We start from the raw sequence: 21,667 nt of genomic DNA, 5'->3' as shown, positions 1-21,667 counted from the left end.
ATTTGATGAATTTGCATCAACAGGGAACGTATCACTGAAATTCTTCAATATCACAATTTCTTAATCACTAATTTTATGTACAGAAAAAGTAGTTCACATGGAAATAAACCTACAGACGACAATTCAGCGCCTTTTTCGAATGCAACCATCTTCTGCTGAGTTCCGCGCCAGGGTGAGGGAATTTCTTGGGGGAGCGGTAGCTCCGCGCAGCGCCTGCTTGATAGATGCAATTTACAGCCCTTTGGGTGCCAATAAACATTGCTGCACATACTTCCACAGCGCACTTGTGTTGCAGTAAGTTTTTGTGTTATCAGAGAGGTAAAATTTGTGCATTAATAACGACATTTAGTTTGACAATCACGTTAATTGTGCCAGCGCTCAGCACGCGCTCGTGCCACTGCTGCGATCTTGCAAGGTGCTCCATTGTAGAGAAAACTTTTTTTGCCCAATATCAAAGCATCAGGCGTACGGCTAGCATGCAGTTCCAATTCCAATGCACTCTTAATGATTCTTGCCTGCCATAAAGCAATCCCCACCAATAGGGCTGTGTTGTTGCCTGCGTGGCATTGCACCAGTCACATCAAAAAATTATTGTGAGCTCAACTGAGTCGCAGGGCTACCAGAAGGCAGGTTTCGTGATGCTTTATGCTAGCTGGAGCATAACAATATACTTTTTCTTAATTCATCAAATGCTGAATAAATATTAATAGAAAAGCTAGCTTTCACGAGTTCTGTGGCCTGAAGTCATGCATTTTATTCAAAGGTCTTGGCGCGTATGACAGCATCATGTAGGCGTTTGGCCAATTGTCATAGAATGTAATAAAATCATATATATTTTGCTCTGACTCAGGCAGAGACGAAGAGCAGAAAGATACTACGGTCAGCAATTGGTGGTGGTCTTGCTTGCATTCCCGCTCACGAAATGTGTTTATAACAATAGCAAGCTTGGCGCATGGATGCTGAAAATGAACTACCCTGCACAACCTTGTCAGCAGCTCGCCGATCTGGTTACCTCTTGCATATGACTACACCATCAAGTCAAATCAATAAATTTATGTTCTGATGCATAAAATTATCATCACAGATGGCAGTGCAAATAAAAGGCAGCAACAAATGACACACAGGTACAGAAATCTGCTTATAAGTGCTGGTTTCCAATCCATGCCCTACCTTGTTGACTACCCTCAGATGTCTCCTTGAATGGCAGCAATGCACATCAGGTAACCATAGTATGGTCTATTAGAGAGAAAATGCAAGTAGTGATGTACAGAACACACCCACATACGTTAGGTGGTGGACCGCATCAACGACGGAAGCGAAGAACATGTCCACACAAAAACACGTTCTGCGCACGGCACCCATGTGACCTGCAATCCGTTGGGCCACAAGCGCCGAGATGGCACCTGAAGTCAAGAGTAGGAGCGCGCCTGCCGCCTCCATGCGAAGGTAAAAAAAATCTGGTCTATAATGAAAATAAATAAAGCTCACCAAAACTCGCAAAGCATTCATTATAGATGGATACAACTCAAGAACAAAATGGCTTTTCCCCATCAAAGGGCACCCTTCTAGCTAATGGTGCCGGCCGGTTCTCACGACCCTAGCTGCTAGAGTAACAATGCAGGGAGTAACAGATGAAAAAGTATAGTCCCATCCCTGCATTGTCATGCTAGCGGGGTCATGAGAATCGGCAGGCACCACTGGCTAAAAGCGGGTCATTTGACTGAGAAAGCTGCTTCGATCTTGAGTTGTAGGTTACCAACAAAACAACACTAAGAAACTAAAAACATACTGCATGCGAGGGCCGCACTTTTTTTTTCCAGATTTGGGGGCCAATTTCTCGGGGCATGGCCCAAATACGCTATGTGCGAAACAAATTTCTCTTCAAATTTCTAAGCAAAAACATCAACCAGGGAATGAGCGTCATTTATTCTATGTTCAATCGTCACTTGCGGAGTCTTCAGACTCCAAGCTGGTGCTGTGTGCGCATGAACCCTCATCCCACAGGAAGCCTTGCATCATGTCTGCTGTCATTGCATAGTCGTTCCTCCGCACTTCCCTCACAAGCAGAGCAGCTCTTCTTACAGCTCAGGAAACTTGCACAGCTCACCCTAGAAAGTGCGCTTTTTGTAGCTTGCGCTCCTCAATGCATCCTTTTGATTGCACCATCGTCAGACGCACCTTGGCCACGTCAAATTTCCTGCCTGCCACACGCTTGCCGTGTTCGAGAGCAAACTCCCAGCCATGTAGCTATTAAGGTGCTTGCCCATCGTGGTAAAAATTGCAATGCTCGGAGGCAACACACAAAAGTCACAACTACGGTGAACTAACATGCTACCACAACTCCCATGCCTTTGACAGCCACAGAAAGCTGGAGCTGGTGATACTGATGCCGATACGGATAGTGCGAGTTCGCGGTGAAGGAAGAGGTTGATGATGATGATGAGCCACGGCCTGATGATGACAATGACCAAAACGCACTGAAATTGACAACACTGCGTCAGAAACCGCGCTTTGAGGTAAGTGGAGGTGGTGTCCACATTAAAAAAAAAGTGCTTTTGCACAACATTCCATGCATTGTAATGCTAAAGCGCTGAGCAAATTTTTTTATCCACAGATTATTTTGAATGAAGTGAAAATATATACCTCTGCACGTCTCACTTCCAACGAGATGCAAATGCTGCACGAAACTCCACATGGCGTGTAAAAAGCAGCCGAAATTAACAAGCAAGAAAACAAAGAAACTGAAAACATGACAGCGGCATTCTACAGGCTTCAATTTCACTTTATGCTTGAGCAGGTTACGCAATCAGTGTTTAATATTCTTGCCAGGCCTTTTACACAGCTCGAGCCACTTCCTTTCCAGCAATTCTTGACAAGTTACCTCATCATTTGGTTCAAAACCCAATTTCGGCTACGGTTTCCTTGTTCATAATCTTTTTAAATATTTCTACTTGGTTATTTTCAGAAACTTATTTGTACTACCGGAGAGAGGGGATTCGGAGGAATGTGACGAGATTATCAAAACTAACTTTTAATTTATATGCAGGGCTTTGTAGCTCTTGCTATCATTTGCTTGCACAGGATGGCCCAAACACCCTGTGATGGCTCAGTTGGCCTGAAGAGCTGTTGATGGAGAGGAGGTAGAAGTAAAGAGGGAGGGCGCATGGAGTGGGCAAAGTCTGGGCACACGTGCACGCTTCCATGCTGTTACCACAGCGGCCACTTTAATCCTGCACAACCCTCATCTACTGGAACCCAGGAACTGCATTTTTAAGGTACAGGCAACAGGGAAAACACGGCCGCAACACGATCCACACCACCCACAAGTGTGCTCGGTGTTAGCGTAGGTGCAACATGCCTAAAGGTGCCGAACACGGTGGCTGCCAAGCACTGATGGAGTTCACTTTGGCTCCGTTGCCATTCCCCACACGCCCAGTGTTGACTGTCAGAATGCCGGCACAGGGTGAATCTCCATCGTGAATGACATTCGCGATGGGAAAGTTGACACAATTGCGACATAACAGCATGGGTTTGTATGAGAGATCAGACGGGACTGGCTCACAAAAAAGTAGCAGCCAGGAAAAGGCTGCACCCAGGAACCTAGCAGAGGGCTGGACTGCATTAAGCAGCATTCTAAGGCAGTCAAACAGACACAGAGCCAACCTCATTCCACTTACTACTGTCACCCACTACACTCCTTTTCATCCTTTTCTTCCGAACAACGGTGAAAAACAGAATTAGACTCAGCTTCTAATCAAATAACAGCAGTCTCGGCATATTGTGTAATAACAAGAGGTTCAACCAAACTCAAATATGCCAGGTGTTAGAGTTTAGGCAATGTGCCATTCTCATTTCCTGCTCCAAATATCATGCGAGTTCAGTCATGTGAGTTGAAACTCACAGTTTCAGCCTTGCCAACGCGAACTCACCTGAAATTTTCCACCTCCGCTTGAGACATACAAGCAATGCGAGGGTCTTCAGTATAGAAGTTCTTGATTATGGGTGCAAGGGCTGCAAGCACGTAAAAACAGAATGGTCAACTTAAGGGTGACACGGGTTTTAGAACAGTCAAAAATGGTCAAAAAATCGATTTTGCGCAAAACTCATTTTCGGAACGTTTGACCTTTCGAGCACCTATTCTCAAATTTTTAACGCTAAATTCGGTAGGGAAATGCGATAAAATCTGGTTTCAACGCAACAAGCTTTTGGAAGCCGTAAGAAACGGGCGTGAAACAAAAAGCCAAAGGCGTCGGCCAGAAGTGTGCCTTTGGGAATTGTGTTAGAGCCGGTGCCGGACTCGCTGGATCTTGGACTCGCGGCACCAAGTTCCAGCACGAATTGCATCCCGGATCACGGTACAGTTCGCGTTGATGCCACGTACTACACTTAGGCGGAGCAGGTGCAGCTTGTTGAGCGATCGGCGCACACAAAGTCTGCTGTGTCCAAAAAGTCAGCAACCCAGTGCAAATTTGAACTGATTGGCGTCAGCACAGAGTCCCAGACCGGTGATGCTGGTACTGAGTTCGTGATTGTGGACATGAAAGTTTTAAACAACTTTTTTGCGTAAGCAAAGTGCGGAACCTGCGGCGCAGGAAATCTGGCTTTGAGGAAGGCGCTCTGCGTTTGCGCAAGGCAAATGGAGCTCATCTAAAGAGCACTAATACGAAAGAGACTCTGACAAGGCGGCACAAAATGGGAGAAACTGAAGATTACCGTCCTCGACTGCTATCAAGACGTTCTCCAGTGGCACATGGCAGTGTGCTGCCTAACATTGAGGCGTTTCTTCGCAAAGAAGAGAGTAGAAGACGTGCCGAGCTCCACACCCAGCAGTCCTTTTCAGGAGCACTCAACTGCTTCCCATGGTGGGCTCTCGGATCTCCCTGGCTCCAGACCTCTAGGTCTCTCAAAAAACAGTTTTCAGGATTCCAATTATTGCCTTTAGAGCTCAACTCCACTGCCTCTAAAAAAATCCACCAATAAGTTCCTGAGAAATCATTTTTTTTACAACTTCATCACGCTTACACCTTCGACATTTTTTTTATTAATGTTTCTTTGGATGGAATAAGACATTTTTGTTTTATTTTGTAGCGAAACAGATAGGGAACATCAAATAAAATCCATTGTTAAAGATTCCCCCCAAAATTTTCTGTACTCAGTGTAAAACTTTAAATGCGATTTTCTCAGTTTCATGTTTTTTGCCCACGTATATAGCCTTACCGAACTTTTCATTATGTTTTCTTGGTCCAATTTTAAAAAATTTTACATTGTTGAATTCAGAATGAATAGAGCTGTAGAGCTATGCTACTTTTATATGGCCAAGTTGAACATATCAAGTTTTGAGGACAATAATACCAGCTAATTATATTCCAGAATTGTGATGCATCGACATAACTGAACATATTTATATGAGGATGTACCTTAACCACAATATAAATAGAATAGCTCTGCATGGCGGGTCTTTGGCTAAACTGCATTTTAATCGGAACCAAAAAATGTCAGGAGAAAGAATCCTAAAGACCCGTAAGAAATTCCCTAATTAGGCATCAGTTATTTTCTTACAAGTTCAGAACTTATTGAGATAGGCTGAAACTAATTACAGTTTTGAAAACGGGGGAAGAAATACACATGAATACTTAATTTCATAACCATATCTCTAATAATAAAAATTTTCGTTTCAAGACCTGCGTCTCCCCTTAATCAACAAAGGTTTCCTTTTTTCCACTAAAACACAAAAACAGATGCTAACACACTCATAGTTAGAAAAAGTTTTGAAGATCTTGCATCCTTTAAACTATACGTCCCCAATCAGAAGAGCCGAGCGAGACCCTTGTACACTGCAGATTCCAAGAGAAGGCAAGCGTAACAGGGGGCGGCAGAAAGTTAGGTGGCCGGATGAGATTAAGAAATTTGCGGGATTACGGTGGCCCAAATGGCGAAGGACAGGGTAAATTGGAGAGAGGCATGGGAGAGGCCTTTGCCCTGCAGTGGGCGTAGTCAGGCTGATGATGTTGATGATGATGAAACGCTGTCACATTCCGCGAGAACATCTTAAGAAAAATTCCAATCGAATAAAATAAATTCTAAATTCCAAAAACAGCTATTCAAAGACGACAGCCCAAGGTACTTTTTGTTGTCAAGATTAGAAGGAAAAAGCCACAAACCTGCAAACAAGAAGCCCCCTACCCCACTTCTTCTGCAAAAGAGGAAAACAGCTCCTCCACAAAAGCTGCACTCACCTGACCAGCGCTTTTCCCGCTGTTGGTCGCTCTCGGCTTTCAGCCTGGCCCAGTCAATGCACGGCAACGGGCGATCCTCGCTCGAGGCCTTGACGAAGCGAGCTGCAGTGGAGGAGTGGAGATGCACCACAGTGAACGAAAGAAAGCTCACATGAGAATAATTAACAAAGATTCGGTGGTGCCGATCACTAGCTCTGTCCAGAAGCAACTTTAGAACACAGAAGGCAGAAGCAGCCGACGCCTCAACAGCAGAAGCTACAAACCGGTGAAAATAAAAATTCAATCGAAAGCCTAAATGACTATAGCACATTAAAACAATCATTTCTTTCTGATCTTAATGTCTGTAATGTCTAAAATTGAGGCACACTCATTGGTACAGCCAACGTCAAAAGTTTACAGCCCAAGGGGTTTGCTTGTAAGCTGTTTAGCAAGGCTTCCTAGCAGTCCAAAGCTTGGGAGGATTGCGGACATGAAGCCATTCCTCTTGCGAGAGATTATGGCTGCTGACACCACATTACGAGGCATGCGGCGGGCCTAGCAAGCAAACCTCCCGGGCTGTATACTTCTGTCCACAACGCAAACGAGCAATAAAAAAATGAACCAAAAAGTAATGCATCAAAACTTGTGGCGTCCCTCAAACACTTGGACACCCTAAAATAAGCAAAGAACAGTGTACATCATACAAATGAAGGGTTTAAAATTGAAATATGATACATATTTTTACGAAGCAGATGACGAAGAAGTGGGCTGTGGCGTGGGACGCAGCAGTCACACTAGGCGTGCAGACATTAAAAAAAATATTTCATCGGTCATCATGTCGTTCGGTTTCTTGGCTTGCCACCACGTGTTATTTGGTGTGAGGTGTGGGGTACATTGTCATCTTGGTCCCTGGAGCACCGCCGCCTTCTGCTCGCCTTGGTCGCCGGCCTAGGGGACATGGACTCTGCCGCCCAGCTCTCCCCAGCTCTACTTGTCCAGAACTGACCAGCCGCTTTCCCCCCCGCCCCGTCCCCAGCCCCGAACATAAGACACGGCGACCAGGACCAGACCCGTTATGACTCGACAACAAGACCCAAGACAGCACCCCCGCCCAAGCTGCACGGCGAGTCTATAAGCCTTGACCTTCGGCCCTGGGCGACCGACCGCTGGCCCTGAAGCTCCGGTGGCAGCTCTTCATCAGACCATCTCATCTATCGTGGTGGCAAGTCATCTTCTTCTATCCTTTCTCGACATCCTGACTATCAACTCACGCTTCAGAATTCATGCAATCGATCGGGACGATCGTTCGGTGGCCCCGGGTAATGTTACGAAGCAGATGACGAAGAAGCGGGCTGTGGCGCAGGACAGACCGTTCGCGCTCAGCCTGCAGCCATTAAAAATCATATTTCATTGGTCATCATGTTGTTCGGTTTCTTGGCTTGCCACCACGTATCAATATGTACACACCCCAACACTCTTTTTAGTCGCATCTTGATGATCTGAAAGGCAGACCGCACCATGATATATACTTAGTTTCTCTGGCTTTGCTGACTGAAAAACTAATGTGGCATGAAACTGAAACAAAACTAATTACTGCAATAGCTTGTATTTTCCTAAACATCCGCTGGATGCATCAAGCATGTATGCCCACCGCTTAGGAACGCACACTCCTAAAAAGCCCCGTCCAATATAGCTAAGTTTTCGAACTTAAAATTAAAGAAAAGGTGGTATCACTGCACTAGCAATCATTCTTTTTGGATTGGAATCTCCTTCCCTCTAGCAATGTTTCCACCTACAGTAATGCATGATTAAAAAATGCCTCAGCAAAAGCTGTACGATGCGGAGTTGCCATGCTCTGCCTCCTTATCTGCACATAACCTAATGCTTGCTGCTCACCCAGCCCCTCCATGATGCTTCGTTTCTTAAAGGTACAAAAAGTTCCGAAATCACTGCGGCATATTGAGGGAATGCGAAAGGAATGACGCCTGTTCCACACTTGTCACCTCTGTTTGGTTCACTTGGGACTATCATTTTCCTTTTCACTTTCACATTGGTTGACACCTTTTTAAACGTGGTTTACTTTTTCTTAATGGTTTTTTTTTCATTTTATGCAATTTCGACGTCCGAGGCTGTTTTGACGACCTCCCACTATATCGATGTCCACGGTTATTTCGAAGGCTAATGACTTTTTTCCCTCTAATTAATTAACCGATCCCGTATCAACCAAATTCGGAGTGCAGCGACATTTTGTCATAGTCTGTTTCATACAATCAATCTTTACACCTAACTCCTTACTGAACTACGTATGGCCTGCGGATGTGTTTTATATCCCCTTTCACCTGCCACGAAACCACGAACATAGCCAAGAAATCCTTTCGGATTAATGCATAGACTTATGAATAAATACTGCATGGAAGTGTAGAGTAGCACAATATTTCCAAACAGCTCATTAAGATGACACACGGCCTGATCTCCAAGTAAAAGATACAGCACGGGGTTCGCCAATTGACCATGGCGCAGACAAGCCCAAATTATTTTCTGGTGGAGATAAAGTTTAGTAGTGATAAAGATATAATTCTTACTGGCGCAGGAGCTATAGGGGAATGAGCCCCCGAAGACTGCCAGGCAGCATAAACACGCAGACTCGATTAAATGGTTAGCCGCCCACTTCGACACAAGATCCACTCCCAACACGAACTTTTAGCATCACCCAGAAGATGCAAAACATTGCAGAAATGGTGAGCAGCATGTGTCCAACAGAAAATCGATGCATGGCACAAGTCAATGGAAAGAGAGCGCAAGACAGGCATAAAGAAACATGCGTAATATTTTAAAGACACTGCTTCTGTCAGACACAAAGCAACGGTGAGTGGTATTGGGTTAAAGGTCTTTAGTGAAAGCATGGGTGAAAGGTCATAGAGTAAACATTTGTTGTGCTCCCAATGCACTGAATAGTTTAAAGATGAACCATTTACATGAAGTCACCTCAGACGGTTTAAGAAGTAGCTTGTGTTTTAAAAAAATTAAATGCAACAAGGCACAAGCAAATGAGAAGAATCACAGAGCCATAGCACACAGCTTTCTTTGCTTGCTATCCACGCAGCCTCTCGGAGCAACGAGTTGACGGCCCAACCCCACTTCACAAAGGCACTTGCGAGTCGCCTGCGATTTCACGCTATACTCATGGACAACTTTTTATGGCAATGCAGTCGAGGCTATAGGTACAAAAGTGAAGGACAGTCTTTCGTCCCCGTGCCATGGAGAGCAGGCTCCCAAAAACTAGCGACCCTCCACACTTTACAACCTCATTCCCTCACGCGCCCGCATCCCTAGCCCAAACAACGCACTGCCCACTCAGATCAGCTTCGCTGCCCACTGCATTAGACCACGATGTGATCACCACAGCAAAACGTCTTGCTTGATGGACTGCCAGTCTCTTGCGCTGCACTTTAGATGTCCTCTTCATCAACTTCCATCCTAAACAATGGATCCACACAGCACTATCTCATTGTCCTCTTAAACCAAGCCTTGAAATTCAACCAAAGCCTAAACACGCTGAATTGTCCATTTTTTTTATGGCTTCACATGTTCTCTGAATTCAGGTTTCATAGTTCTGAAGCATTGAGCTCGGTTGTAACGCACAGGTTTTGTCATCAGAATAGGTGGAAATTTTTAAGAGGATGTTTTTGACGATGGAGATGAATTTTTGCGGCACAAGGGCATCTCTAGGCAAAGAGCGCTATGGCATAAGGCGTTTTCGCTTACTCAAGGTGGGGCCAAAGACCCATTTCCCAAGCATTTCACCCAAATGAAGCCAAGCACCAGGCCAGGGGAAAACAACCTGTACCCACTGTATCACCGTTGGGCCCCCGGTGGCACAGGGGATCGAACCCTGCACCTCCCGCATGCGAGTCAGATGCTCAAACCACTAGGCCACCGCTGCAGTGAGACAATGGTTGTCAGTTGAAACCAAATGAAATCAGTTTAAAGTCAGTGCCTGTTCTCTTGCCCATCTTTCTTTCGACGGTGGAAACAGCACATATCAAACCAAGTCATAGGAAAGACCTTCATTAGTGCTGCTGCTGCTTTTTGCTCAATTCTACAATTCCTCACTTATGACAGCAAGAGCAAAACTGAAGACAAAGAACAATATCTTGGCAAATCTTCATCGCTTTGTTAGCATGCATTTGGCCAAAAGAAGCAATGACAATTATGCTCGACAACCGCACCCAGGTGTCATGCTGTAAACCTGCTCAGTCTTCACGTTAGCAGTGCCATGTCACCCATGATCATGCCAATCTCTTTACAGGGCACAACCAACACCTCTGTACCTGCACATGCGGCTGGCCCATTCCGTCCACCGTCGGATCGCTGACCACGGCCCCTGCCAAGTCCCTTAAATATGGCACTGGAAGAAAATTGACAAGAATAAAAGCAGTCATCTATTCTTCTTTTGTCCGTTAGAAACAGGGGTGCACATTCATTTACAAACCCTTGCCAATGAATTACCCGAGCCGATGTGCGGTGCAAAGAACTCGAAAGACAGTGTGCTAACATAAACTCTCTTCATTCAATGAGCAGCTAACACTGCTGAATATTACAGCGAAGGAGACCTAGCCACACACAAAAAACAAAAACCAGGTGGCCACAGCACCTGGTTAGTGCTCCACGTGTGTAGCTAGGTCTCTTAGGCTGTTATATTAATTGCGCAGCCCTACCAGCCAGCAAAACTTACTACCCTAATTCAAGCAATATTGGCCAGTGATTACAAGAGTGTCCTACACTTCATGAATGTTAAAACTTGGGCACAGTAATAATTTACCCCTGAATTTTTGGTAAAAACCTGAATAAGATAAACAGAAAAATGCAGACTATGCACATGCTGTCTGTCCCATTTTTCTCCTTCATACCTATTTTACAATTACATCACACCTCAGCATTACCAACATCAAAGTTCTACTTTACAGCACAGAAATCTGACACAAGTTGGTCAACTGTTTCACGAGAACAAATCATAAAAGCCAAATCGCTAGACAACATTTTCGCACAGATTAGCAAGTGTCTTACACTGATCATTTGCAATCTAGCACGAGAAAATTATGGTCCCGTTCACGAGTCACAATGGAACTGCGGGCCAGTTGCCCAGGTGCTTGTGTCAACGCATTAGGAGTAAACAAACGGCAACCATACAGCGTTGGAAATCTGTGCTGTGTCGTTGTACTACTTTCGCTCAATTATCATAGCCTGATTTGCAACAAGTAAAAAAAATTAAGCGGTGAAAGGCGAAAGCCTGAGTGCTGCATTCTAGCTGCTACGAAATTGCTCCCCTCACATTCTGTTGGTGCATTAATTAACTGCCAATTAATGATGCTTAATCTTTGCCTTTAGCAGTGGAACGCGACAGCGTGTTGTAGCGCTGCCAGGGAGAGTCCACGGAACGCCACCACCCGTTCGGCGCGGTGCGTCGCGCTTTAAGCGCAACGCCTTTTGAGGAAAGGAAATGGCGCTGTAATTCTCCGTCATATCGGTGGACACCCGAACAACACCGTACAGGACGGGAGGAAGTGGAGTGAAAGAAGAAAGAGGGGCCGTAATGATGAAAATGAAAACTGTATTTGAGGAAAGGAAATTACGCAGTAACCGTCTCACATATTTCGGTGGACACCCGTCAAAATTCGCGCGCAGCGTCGTCACGACCATTTTGACCAATCTGAAACGCGGACAAATTTGCTAACACGTGTTGGTCACGACAGTATGAGCCATTAACGGCTTTCGCCTTAAAAACAAGTAAACCGGCACATTTGGTACCAGACGAAATAGAGACGCTAAATGTGCGGTAAGCATAATGCCGGATGTGAAGCACATTCGAGCTTCGAACGTTTATGGCAAACATGGCGTGTTTAACCCAGGATGAAGTACCAAAATTGCCACAAAGAGAATACCTGTCTCCCGTAGCTCCAGAGCGGCCACCAAAGTTCCGACCTTCACAGACCTCTTGTGGCACAGGATGAGGAACGTGCGCTGCAACCAGGCGGACAGTTGGAGACATGCCAGGTGGCTGTGGCCTCGTATCACCTGCAGCAAATCAGACACGATGAGGACGCTCAACGCTACGCCAAGATTTCATTCCATGAATACTAACCAAAAAGAATCTAAATAAATCAGCCTTGCACAAGAAAACAAAAGCCGTGCCTCTGTGCTCACTGCAATTTCACGAAGGGAAACGCCATGTGTTCAGGCAAATCGAACACGCAAAGCTCGTGCGGCGAACCACAGAGAAAGAACGAATTTTTTCTTTCTCTGCGGGCGAATTGCACACAGCGCGAGAGCGCATACTGCAGACGCACCCCATTCAAATGACACTAAAAAGAGAGATGTCCAACTCACCGTTTGCTTAACCGTCGGTGATGTGAGACAATCTGATTTTTTGTTCTTTGTAGCTGTTGAACGCACCGGCAAAGTGAAGCTACAGAACATCCGCTAGGTTCTCTCTGTGAAGCGCGGCTTTTATAGGTAGTGGGATAGATACGCGGAGCACGCTGATTGGGCGACAAAGCAGCCTATAACCTCCTTCATCCCGAAGCGCGTGAAACCGACGAACGAGCATTCTTAGATTCTAATCCCTTCCCTCAAGCTCGATGGCACTATACTCCGTTTCATACATCAAGTGCAACGCTGTGAAGGTTACGGAAGTAGTCCGCAAAAAAATAAAAATAAATGGTGTACCACTCCGCGCTGTTCTGTGGCCGCTCCGGAGAGTCGACAGGCAATGGGTCTGCGTGGGCTCAAATCCCGCTGGCTGAAACTTTTTTTTTTCGCACATTTTTTATTTTTCATCGCAAGTTGCATTTCGCGTGACTTGAATAAGAAAACTTGTTTTATTCAGAATCGCTTGAATGTTATTGCGTGTTCTGCAATGAACTGCATGTATCTGTTCATTTGATGCATACCGCGTTAATGTGAGCTCTCCGAAATTCGTTGTCAGTGAGCTCGGACCGGCTTTTATTCAGCAGAGGCGGTTTTCTTCCCGATTCTGTAATATTGTGACTATGCTTTTGAGATGCAAGCGAGAGATTTGTGCGAAAGATGACGTTCATTTGTCGGGTTTAATTAGCACAGTGGCGAGTGCCCCGCCGTGGCCAGATTAACAAGTGGCCATCTGCCGCATTTTTTATAGCATACCATGGAAGGCTACAGCTCATTATCTGGGCTTAATCGTCGATTCCAAACTCTCTTGGTGCCCAGCTGTGATTTGCTTGCGACAGCAAGCTAAACAAGTTGCTTCGGCAGCTAGCAGACTGTTAGCTAAAGGCAACTATACGTCCCCAATCAGAAAAGCCGAGCGAGACCCTTGTACAATGCAGATTCCAAGAGAAGGCAAGCGTAACAGGGGGCGGCAGAAAGTTAGGTGGCCGGATGAGATTAAGAAATTTGCGGGATTACGGTGGCACAACTGGCGAAGGACAGGGTAAATTGGAGAGAGGCATGGGAGAGGCCTTTGCCCTGCTGTGGGCGTAGTCAGGCTGATGATGATGATGATGATGAAACGCTGTCACATTCCGCGAGAACATCTTAAGAAAAATTCCAATCGAATAAAATAAATTCTAAATTCCAGAAACAGCTATTCAAAGACGACAGCCCAAGGTACTTTTTGTTGTCAAGATTAGAAGGAAAAAGCCACAAACCTGCAAACAAGAAGCCCCCTACCCCACTTCTTCTGCAAAAGAGGAAAACAGCTCCTCCACAAAAGCTGCACTCACCTGGCCAGCGCTTTTCCCGCTGTTGGTCGCTGTCGGCTTTCAGCCTGGCCCCGTCAATGCAATGCAACGGGCGATCCTCGCTCGAGGCCGCCTTGTCCTTGACGAAGCGAGCTGCAGTGGAGGAGTGGAGATGCACCACAGTGAACGAAAGAAAGCTCACATGAGAATAATTAACAAAGATTCGGTGGTGCCGATCACTAGCTCTGTCCAGAAGCAACTTTAGAACACAGAAGGCAGAAGCAGCCGACGCCTCAACAGCAGAAGCTACAAACCGGTGAAAATAAAAATTCAATCGAAAGCCTAAATGACTATAGCACATTAAAACAATCATTTCTTTCTGATCTTATTGTCTGTAATGTCTAAAATTGAGGCACACTCATTGGTACAGCCAACGTCAAAAGTTTACAGCCCAAGGGGTTTGCTTGTAAGCTGTTTAGCAAGGCTTCCTAGCAGTCCAAAGCTTGGGAGGATTGCGGACATGAAGTCATTCCTCTTGCGAGAGATTACGGCTGCTGACACATTACGAGGCATGCGGCGGGCCTCGCAAGCAAACCTCCCGAGCTGTATACTTCTGTCCACAACGCAAACGAGCAATAAAAAAATGAACCAAAAAGTAATGCATCAAAACTTGTGGCGTCCCTGAAACACTTGGACACCCTAAAATAAGCAAAGAACAGTGTACATCATACAAATGAAGGGTTTAAAATTGAAATATGATACATATTTTTACAAAGCAGATGACGAAGAAGTGGGCTGTGGCGTGGGACGCAGCAGTCACGCTAGGCGTGCAGACATTAAAAAAAATATTTCATCGGTCATCATGTCGTTCGGTTTCTTGGCTTGCCACCACGTGTTATTTGGTGTGAGGTGTGGGGTACATCGTCATCTTGGTCCCTGGAGCACCGCCGCCTTCTGCTCGCCTTGGTCGCCGGCCTAGGGGACATGGACTCTGCCGCCCAGCTCTCCCCAGCTCTACTTGTCCAGAACTGACCAGCCGCTTTCCCCCCCGCCCCGTCCCCAGCCCCGAACATAAGACACGGCGACCAGGACCAGACCCGTTATGACTCGACGACAAGCCCCAATTATTTTCTGGTGGAGATAAAGTTTAGTAGTGATAAAGCTATAATTCTTACTGGCGCAGGAGCTATAGGGGAATGAGCCCCCGAAGACTGCCAGGCAGCATAAACCCGCAGACTCGATTAAATGGTTAGCCGCCCACTTCGACACAAGATCCACTCCCAACACGAACTTTTAGCATCACCCAGAAGATGCAAAACATTGCAGAAATGGTGAGCAGCATGTGTCCAACAGAAAATCGATGCATGGCTCAAGTCAATGGAAAGAGAGCGCAAGACAGGCATAAAGAAACATGCGTAATATTTTAAAGACACTGCTTCTGTCAGACACAAAGCAACGGTGAGTGGTATTGGGTTAAAGGTCTTTGGTGAAAGCATGGGTGAAAGGTCATAGAGTAAACATTTGTTGTGCTCCCAATGCACTGAATAGTTTAAAGATGAACCATTTACATGAAGTTACCTCAGACGGTTTAAGAAGTAGCTTGTGTTTTAAAAAAATTAAATGCAACAAGGCACAAGCAAATGAGAAGGATCACACAGCCATAGCACACAGCTTTCTTTGCTTGCTATCCACGCAGCCTCTCGGAGCAACGAGTTGACGGCCCAATCCCACTTCACAAAGGCACTGGCGAGTCGCCTGCGATTTCACGCTATACTCATGGAAAACTTTTTATGGCAATGCAGTCGAGGCTATAGGTACAAAAGTGAAGGACAGTCTTTCGTCCCCGTGCCATGGAGAGCAGGCTCCGAAAAACTAGCCACCCTCCACACTTTCCAACCTCATTCCCTCACACGCCCGCATCCCTAGCCCAAACAACGCACTGCCCACTCAGATCAGCTTCGCTGCCCACTGCATTAGACCACGATGTGATCACCACAGCAAAACGTCTTGCTTGATGGACTGCCAGTCTCTTGCGCTGCGCTTTAGATGTCCTCTTCATCAACTTCCATCCTAAACAATGGATCCACACAGCACTATCTCATTGTCCTCTTAAACCAAGCCTTGAAATTCAACCAAAGCCTAAACACGCTGAATTGTCCATTTTTTTTATGGCTTCACATGTTCTCTGAATTCAGGTTTCATAGTTCTGAAGCATTGAGCTCGGTTGTAACGCACAGGTTTTGTCATCAGAATAGGTGGAAATTTTTAAGAGGATGTTTTTGACGATGGAGATGAATTTTTGCGGCACAAGGGCATCTCTAGGCAAAGAGCGCTATGGCATAAGGCGTTTTCGCTTACTCAAGGTGGGGCCAAAGACCCATTTCCCAAGCATTTCACCCAAATGAAGCCAAGCACCAGGCCAGGGGAAAACAACCTGTACCCACTGTATCACCGTTGGGCCCCCGGTGGCACAGGGGATCGAACCCTGCACCTCCCGCATGCGAGTCAGATGCTCAAACCACTAGGCCACCGCTGCAGTGAGACAATGGTTGTCAGTTGAAACCAAATGAAATCAGTTTAAAGTCAGTGCCTGTTCTCTTGCCCATCTTTCTTTCGACGGTGGAAACAGCACATATCAAACCAAGTCATAGGAAAGACCTTCATTAGTGCTGCTGCTGCTTTTTGCTCAATTCTACAATTCCTCACTTATGACAGCAAGAGCGAAACTGAAGACAAAGAACAATATCTTGGCAAATCTTCATCGCTTTGTTAGCATGCATTTGGCCAAAAGAAGCAATGACAATTATGCTCGACAACCGCACCCAGGTGCCATGCTGTAAACCTGCTCAGTCTTCACGTTAGCAGTGCCATGTCACCCATGATCATGCCAATCTCTTTACAGGGCACAACCAACACCTCTGTACCTGCACATGCGGCTGGCCCATTCCGTCCACCGTCGGATCGCTGACCACGGCCCCTGCCAAGTCCCTTAAATATGGCACTGGAAGAAAATTGACAAGAATAAAAGCAGTCATCTATTCTTCTTTTGTCCGTTAGAAACAGGGGTGCACATTCATTTACAAACCCTTGCCAATGAATTACCCGAGCCGATGTGCGGTGCAAAGAACTCGAAAGACAGTGTGCTAACATAAACTCTCTTCACTCAATGAGCAGCTAACACTGCTGAATATTACAGCGAAGGAGACCTAGCCACACACAAAAAACAAAAACCAGGTGGCCACAGCACCTGGTTAGTGCTCCACGTGTGTAGCTAGGTCTCTTAGGCTGTTATATTAATTGCGCAGCCCTACCAGCCAGCAAAACTTACTACCCTAATTCAAGCAATATTGGCCAGTGATTACAAGGGTGTCCTACACTTCATGAATGTTAAAACTTGGGCACAGTAATAATTTACCCCTGAATTTTTGGTAAAAACCTGAATAACATAAACAGAAAAATGCAGACTATGCACATGCTGTCTGTCCCATTTTTCTCCTTCATACCTATTTTACAATTACATCACACCTCAGCATTACCAACATCAAAGTTCTACTTTACAGCACAGAAATCTGACACAAGTTGGTCAACTGTTTCACGAGAACAAATCATAAAAGCCAAATCGCTAGACAACATTTTCGCACAGATTAGCAAGTGTCTTACACTGATCATTTGCAATCTAGCACGAGAAAATTATGGTCCCGTTCACGAGTCACAATGGAACTGCGGGCCAGTTGCCCAGGTGCTTGTGTCAACGCATTAGGAGTAAACAAACGGCAACCATACAGCGTTGGAAATCTGTGCTGTGTCGTTGTACTACTTTCGCTCAATTATCATAGCCTGATTTGCAACAAGTAAAAAAAAATTAAGCGGTGAAAGGCGAAAGCCTGAGTGCTGCATTCTAGCTGCTACGAAATTGCTCCCCTCACATTCTGTTGGTGCATTAATTAACTGCCAATTAATGATGCTTAATCTTTGCCTTTAGCAGTGGAACGCGACAGCGTGTTGTAGCGCTGCCAGGGAGAGTCCACGGAACGCCACCACCCGTTCGGCGCGGTGCGTCGCGCTTTAAGCGCAACGCTTTTTGAGGAAAGGAAATGGCGCTGTAATTCTCCGTCATATCGGTGGACACCCGAACAACACCGTACAGGACGGGAGGAAGTGGAGTGAAAGAAGAAAGAGGGGCCGTAATGATGAAAATGAAAACTGTATTTGAGGAAAGGAAATTACGCAGTAACCGTCTCACATATTTCGGTGGACACCCGTCAAAATTCGCGCGCAGCGTCGTCACGACCATTTCGACCAATCTGAAACGCGGACAAATTTGCTAACACGTGTTGGTCACGACAGTATGAGCCATTAACGGCTTTCGCCTTAAAAACAAGTAAACCGGCACATTTGGTACCAGACGAAATAGAGACGCTAAATGTGCGGTAAGCATAACGCCGAATGTGAAGTACATTCGAGCTTCGAACGTTTATGGCAAACATGGCGTGTTTAACCCAGGATGAAGTACCAAAATTGCCACAAAGAGACTACCTGTCTCCGGTAGCTCCAGAGCGGCCACCAAAGTTCCGACCTTCACAGACCTCTTGTGGCGCAGGATGAGGAAGGTGCGCTGCAACCAGGCGGACAGTTGGAGACATGCCAGGTGGCTGTGGCCTCGTATCACCTGCAGCAAATCAGACACGATGAGGACGCTCAACGCTACGCCAAGATTTCATTCCGTGAATACTAACCAAAAAGAATCTAAATAAATCAGCCTTGCATAAGAAAACAAAAGCCGTGCCTCTGTGCTCACTGCAATTTCACGAAGGGAAACGCCATGCGTTCAGGCAAATCGAGCACGCAAAGCTCGTGCGGCGAACCACAGAGAAAGAACGAATTTTTTCTTTCTCTGCGGGCGAATTGCACACAGCGCGAGAGCGCATACTGCAGACGCACCCTATTCAAATGACACTAAAAAGAGAGATGTCCAACTCACCGTTTGCTTAACCGTCGGTGATGTGAGACAATCTGATTTTTTGTTCTTTGTAGCTGTTGAACGCACCGGCAAAGTGAAGCTACAGAACATCCGCTAGGTTCTCTCTGTGAAGCGCGGCTTTTATAGGTAGTGGGATAGATACGCGGAGCACGCTGATTGGGCGACAAAGCAGCCTATAACCTCCTTCATCCCGAAGCGCGTGAAACCGACGAACGAGCATTCTTAGATTCTAATCCCTTCCCTCAAGCTCGATGGCACTATACTCCGTTTCATACATCAAGTGCAACGCTGTGAAGGTTACGGAAGTAGTCCGCAAAAAAAATAAAAATAAATGGTGTATCACTCCGCGCTGTTCTGTGGCCGCTCCGGAGAGTCGACAGGCAATGGGTCTGCGTGGGTTCAAATCCCGCTGGCTGAAACTTTTTTTTTTCCCACATTTTTTATTTTTCATCGCAAGTTGCATTTCGCGTGACATGAATAAGAAAACTTGTTTTATTCAGAATCGCTTGAATGTTATTGCGTGTTCTGCAATGAACTGCATGTATCTGTTCATTTGATGCATACCGCGTTAATGTGAGCTCTCCGAAATTCGTTGTCAGTGAGCTCGGACCGGCTTTTATTCAGCAGAGGCGGTTTTCTTCCCGATTCTGTAGTATTGTGACTATGCTTTTGAGATGCAAGCGAGAGATTTGTGCGAAAGATGACGTTCATTTGTCGGGTTTAATTAGCACAGTGGCGAGTGCCCCGCTGTGGCCAGATTAACAAGTGGCCATCTGCCGCATTTTTTATAGCATACCATGGAAGGCTACAGCTCATTATCTGGGCTTAATCGTCGATTCCAAACTCTCTTGGTGCCCAGCTGTGATTTGCTTGCGACAGCAAGCTAAACAAGTTGCTTCGGCAGCTAGCAGACTGTTAGCTAAAGGCAACTATACGTCCCCAATCAGAAAAGCCGAGCGAGACGCTTGTACAATGCAGATTCCAAGAGAAGGCAAGCGTAACAGGGGGGCGGCAGAAAGTTAGGTGGCCGGATGAGATTAAGAAATTTGCGGGATTACGGTGGCCCAACTGGCGAAGGACAGGGTAAATTGGAGAGAGGCATGGGAGAGGCCTTTGCCCTGCAGTGGGCGTAGTCAGGCTGATGATGATGATAATGATGAAACGCTGTCACATTCCGCGAGAACATCTTAAGAAAAATTCCAATCGAATAAAATATAAATTCCAGAAACAGCTATTCAAAGACGACAGCCCAAGGTACTTTTTGTTGTCAAGATTAGAAGGAAAAAGCCACAAACCTGCAAACAAGAAGCCCCCTACCCCACTTCTTCTGCAAAAGAGGAAAACAGCTCCTCCACAAAAGCTGCACTCACCTGGCCAGCGCTTTTCCCGCTGTTGGTCGCTCTCGGCTTTCAGCCTGGCCCCGTCAATGCAAAGCAACGGGCGATCCTCGCTCGAGGCCGCCTTGTCCTTGACGAAGCGAGCTGCAGTGGAGGAGTGGAGATGCACCACAGTGAACGAAAGAAAGCTCACATGAGAATAATTAACAAAGATTCGGTGGTGCCGATCACTAGCTCTGTCCAGAAGCAACTTTAGAACACAGAAGGCAGAAGCAGCCGACGCCTCAACAGCAGAAGCTACAAACCGGTGAAAATAAAAATTCAATCGAAAGCCTAAATGACTATAGCACATTAAAACAATCATTTCTTTCTGATCTTATTGTCTGTAATGTCTAAAATTGAGGCACACTCATTGGTACAGCCAACGTCAAAAGTTTACAGCCCAAGGGGTTTGCTTGTAAGCTGTTTAGCAAGGCTTCCTAGCAGTCCAAAGCTTGGGAGGATTGCGGACATGAAGTCATTCCTCTTGCGAGAGATTACGGCTGCTGACACCACATTACGAGGCATGCGGCGGGCCTCGCAAGCAAACCTCCCGGGCTGTATACTTCTGTCCACAACGCAAACGAGCAATAAAAAAATGAACCAAAAAGTAATGCATCAAAACTTGTGGCGTCCCTGAAACACTTGGACACCCTAAAATAAGCAAAGAACAGTGTACATCATACAAATGAAGGGTTTAAAATTGAAATATGATACATATTTTTACAAAGCAGATGACGAAGATGTGGGCTGTGGCGTGGGACGCAGCAGTCACGCTAGGCGTGCAGACATTAAAAAAAATATTTCATCGGTCATCATGTCGTTCGGTTTCTTGGCTTGCCACCACGTGTTATTTGGTGTGAGGTGTGGGGTACATCGTCATCTTGGTCCCTGGAGCACCGCCGCCTTCTGCTCGCCTTGGTCGCCGGCCTAGGGGACATGGACTCTGCCGCCCAGCTCTCCCCAGCTCTACTTGTCCAGAACTGACCAGCCGCTTTCTCCCCCGCCCCGTCCCCAGCCCCGAACATAAGACACGGCGACCAGGACCAGACCCGTTATGACTCGACGACAAGCCCCAATTACTTTCTGGTGGAGATAAAGTTTAGTAGTGATAAAGATATAATTCTTACTGGCGCAGGAGCTATAGGAGAATGAGCCCCCGAAGACTGCCAGGCAGCATAAACCCGCAGACTCGATTAAATGGTTAGCCGCCCACTTCGACACAAGATCCACTCCCAACACGAACTTTTAGCATCACCCAGAAGATGCAAAACATTGCAGAAATGGTGAGCAGCATGTGTCCAACAGAAAATCGATGCATGGCTCAAGTCAATGGAAAGAGAGCGCAAGACAGGCATAAAGAAACATGCGTAATAT

The 21,667-nt window shown here is 46.1% G+C and overlaps 1 protein-coding gene across 1 annotated transcript in view; it reads right to left on the bottom strand.

The window, feature by feature from the left end:
• LOC149356912 (uncharacterized) overlaps window positions 1-21,667 on the bottom strand; it is an 84,408-nt gene that overhangs the window by 31,486 nt on the left and 31,255 nt on the right. Inside the window, exons 13-20 of the mRNA XM_089577857.1 lie at window positions 20,285-20,395; window positions 18,470-18,602; window positions 16,858-16,934; window positions 13,976-14,086; window positions 12,158-12,290; window positions 10,547-10,623; window positions 6,237-6,338; window positions 3,930-4,011 (exon numbers count right to left, since the gene is read on the bottom strand). Coding sequence (XP_089433983.1) covers window positions 3,930-4,011; window positions 6,237-6,338; window positions 10,547-10,623; window positions 12,158-12,290; window positions 13,976-14,086; window positions 16,858-16,934; window positions 18,470-18,602; window positions 20,285-20,395 — 826 coding nt within the window. The remainder of the gene's footprint in view (window positions 1-3,929; window positions 4,012-6,236; window positions 6,339-10,546; window positions 10,624-12,157; window positions 12,291-13,975; window positions 14,087-16,857; window positions 16,935-18,469; window positions 18,603-20,284; window positions 20,396-21,667) is intronic.

This window comes from Amblyomma mixtum, chromosome 3 (assembly GCF_055824585.1).
Source record: "Amblyomma mixtum isolate Tamu chromosome 3, ASM5582458v1, whole genome shotgun sequence".
Classification (NCBI taxonomy): domain Eukaryota; kingdom Metazoa; phylum Arthropoda; class Arachnida; order Ixodida; family Ixodidae; genus Amblyomma; species Amblyomma mixtum.
This window is presented reverse-complemented; position numbering and strand designations above follow the sequence as displayed.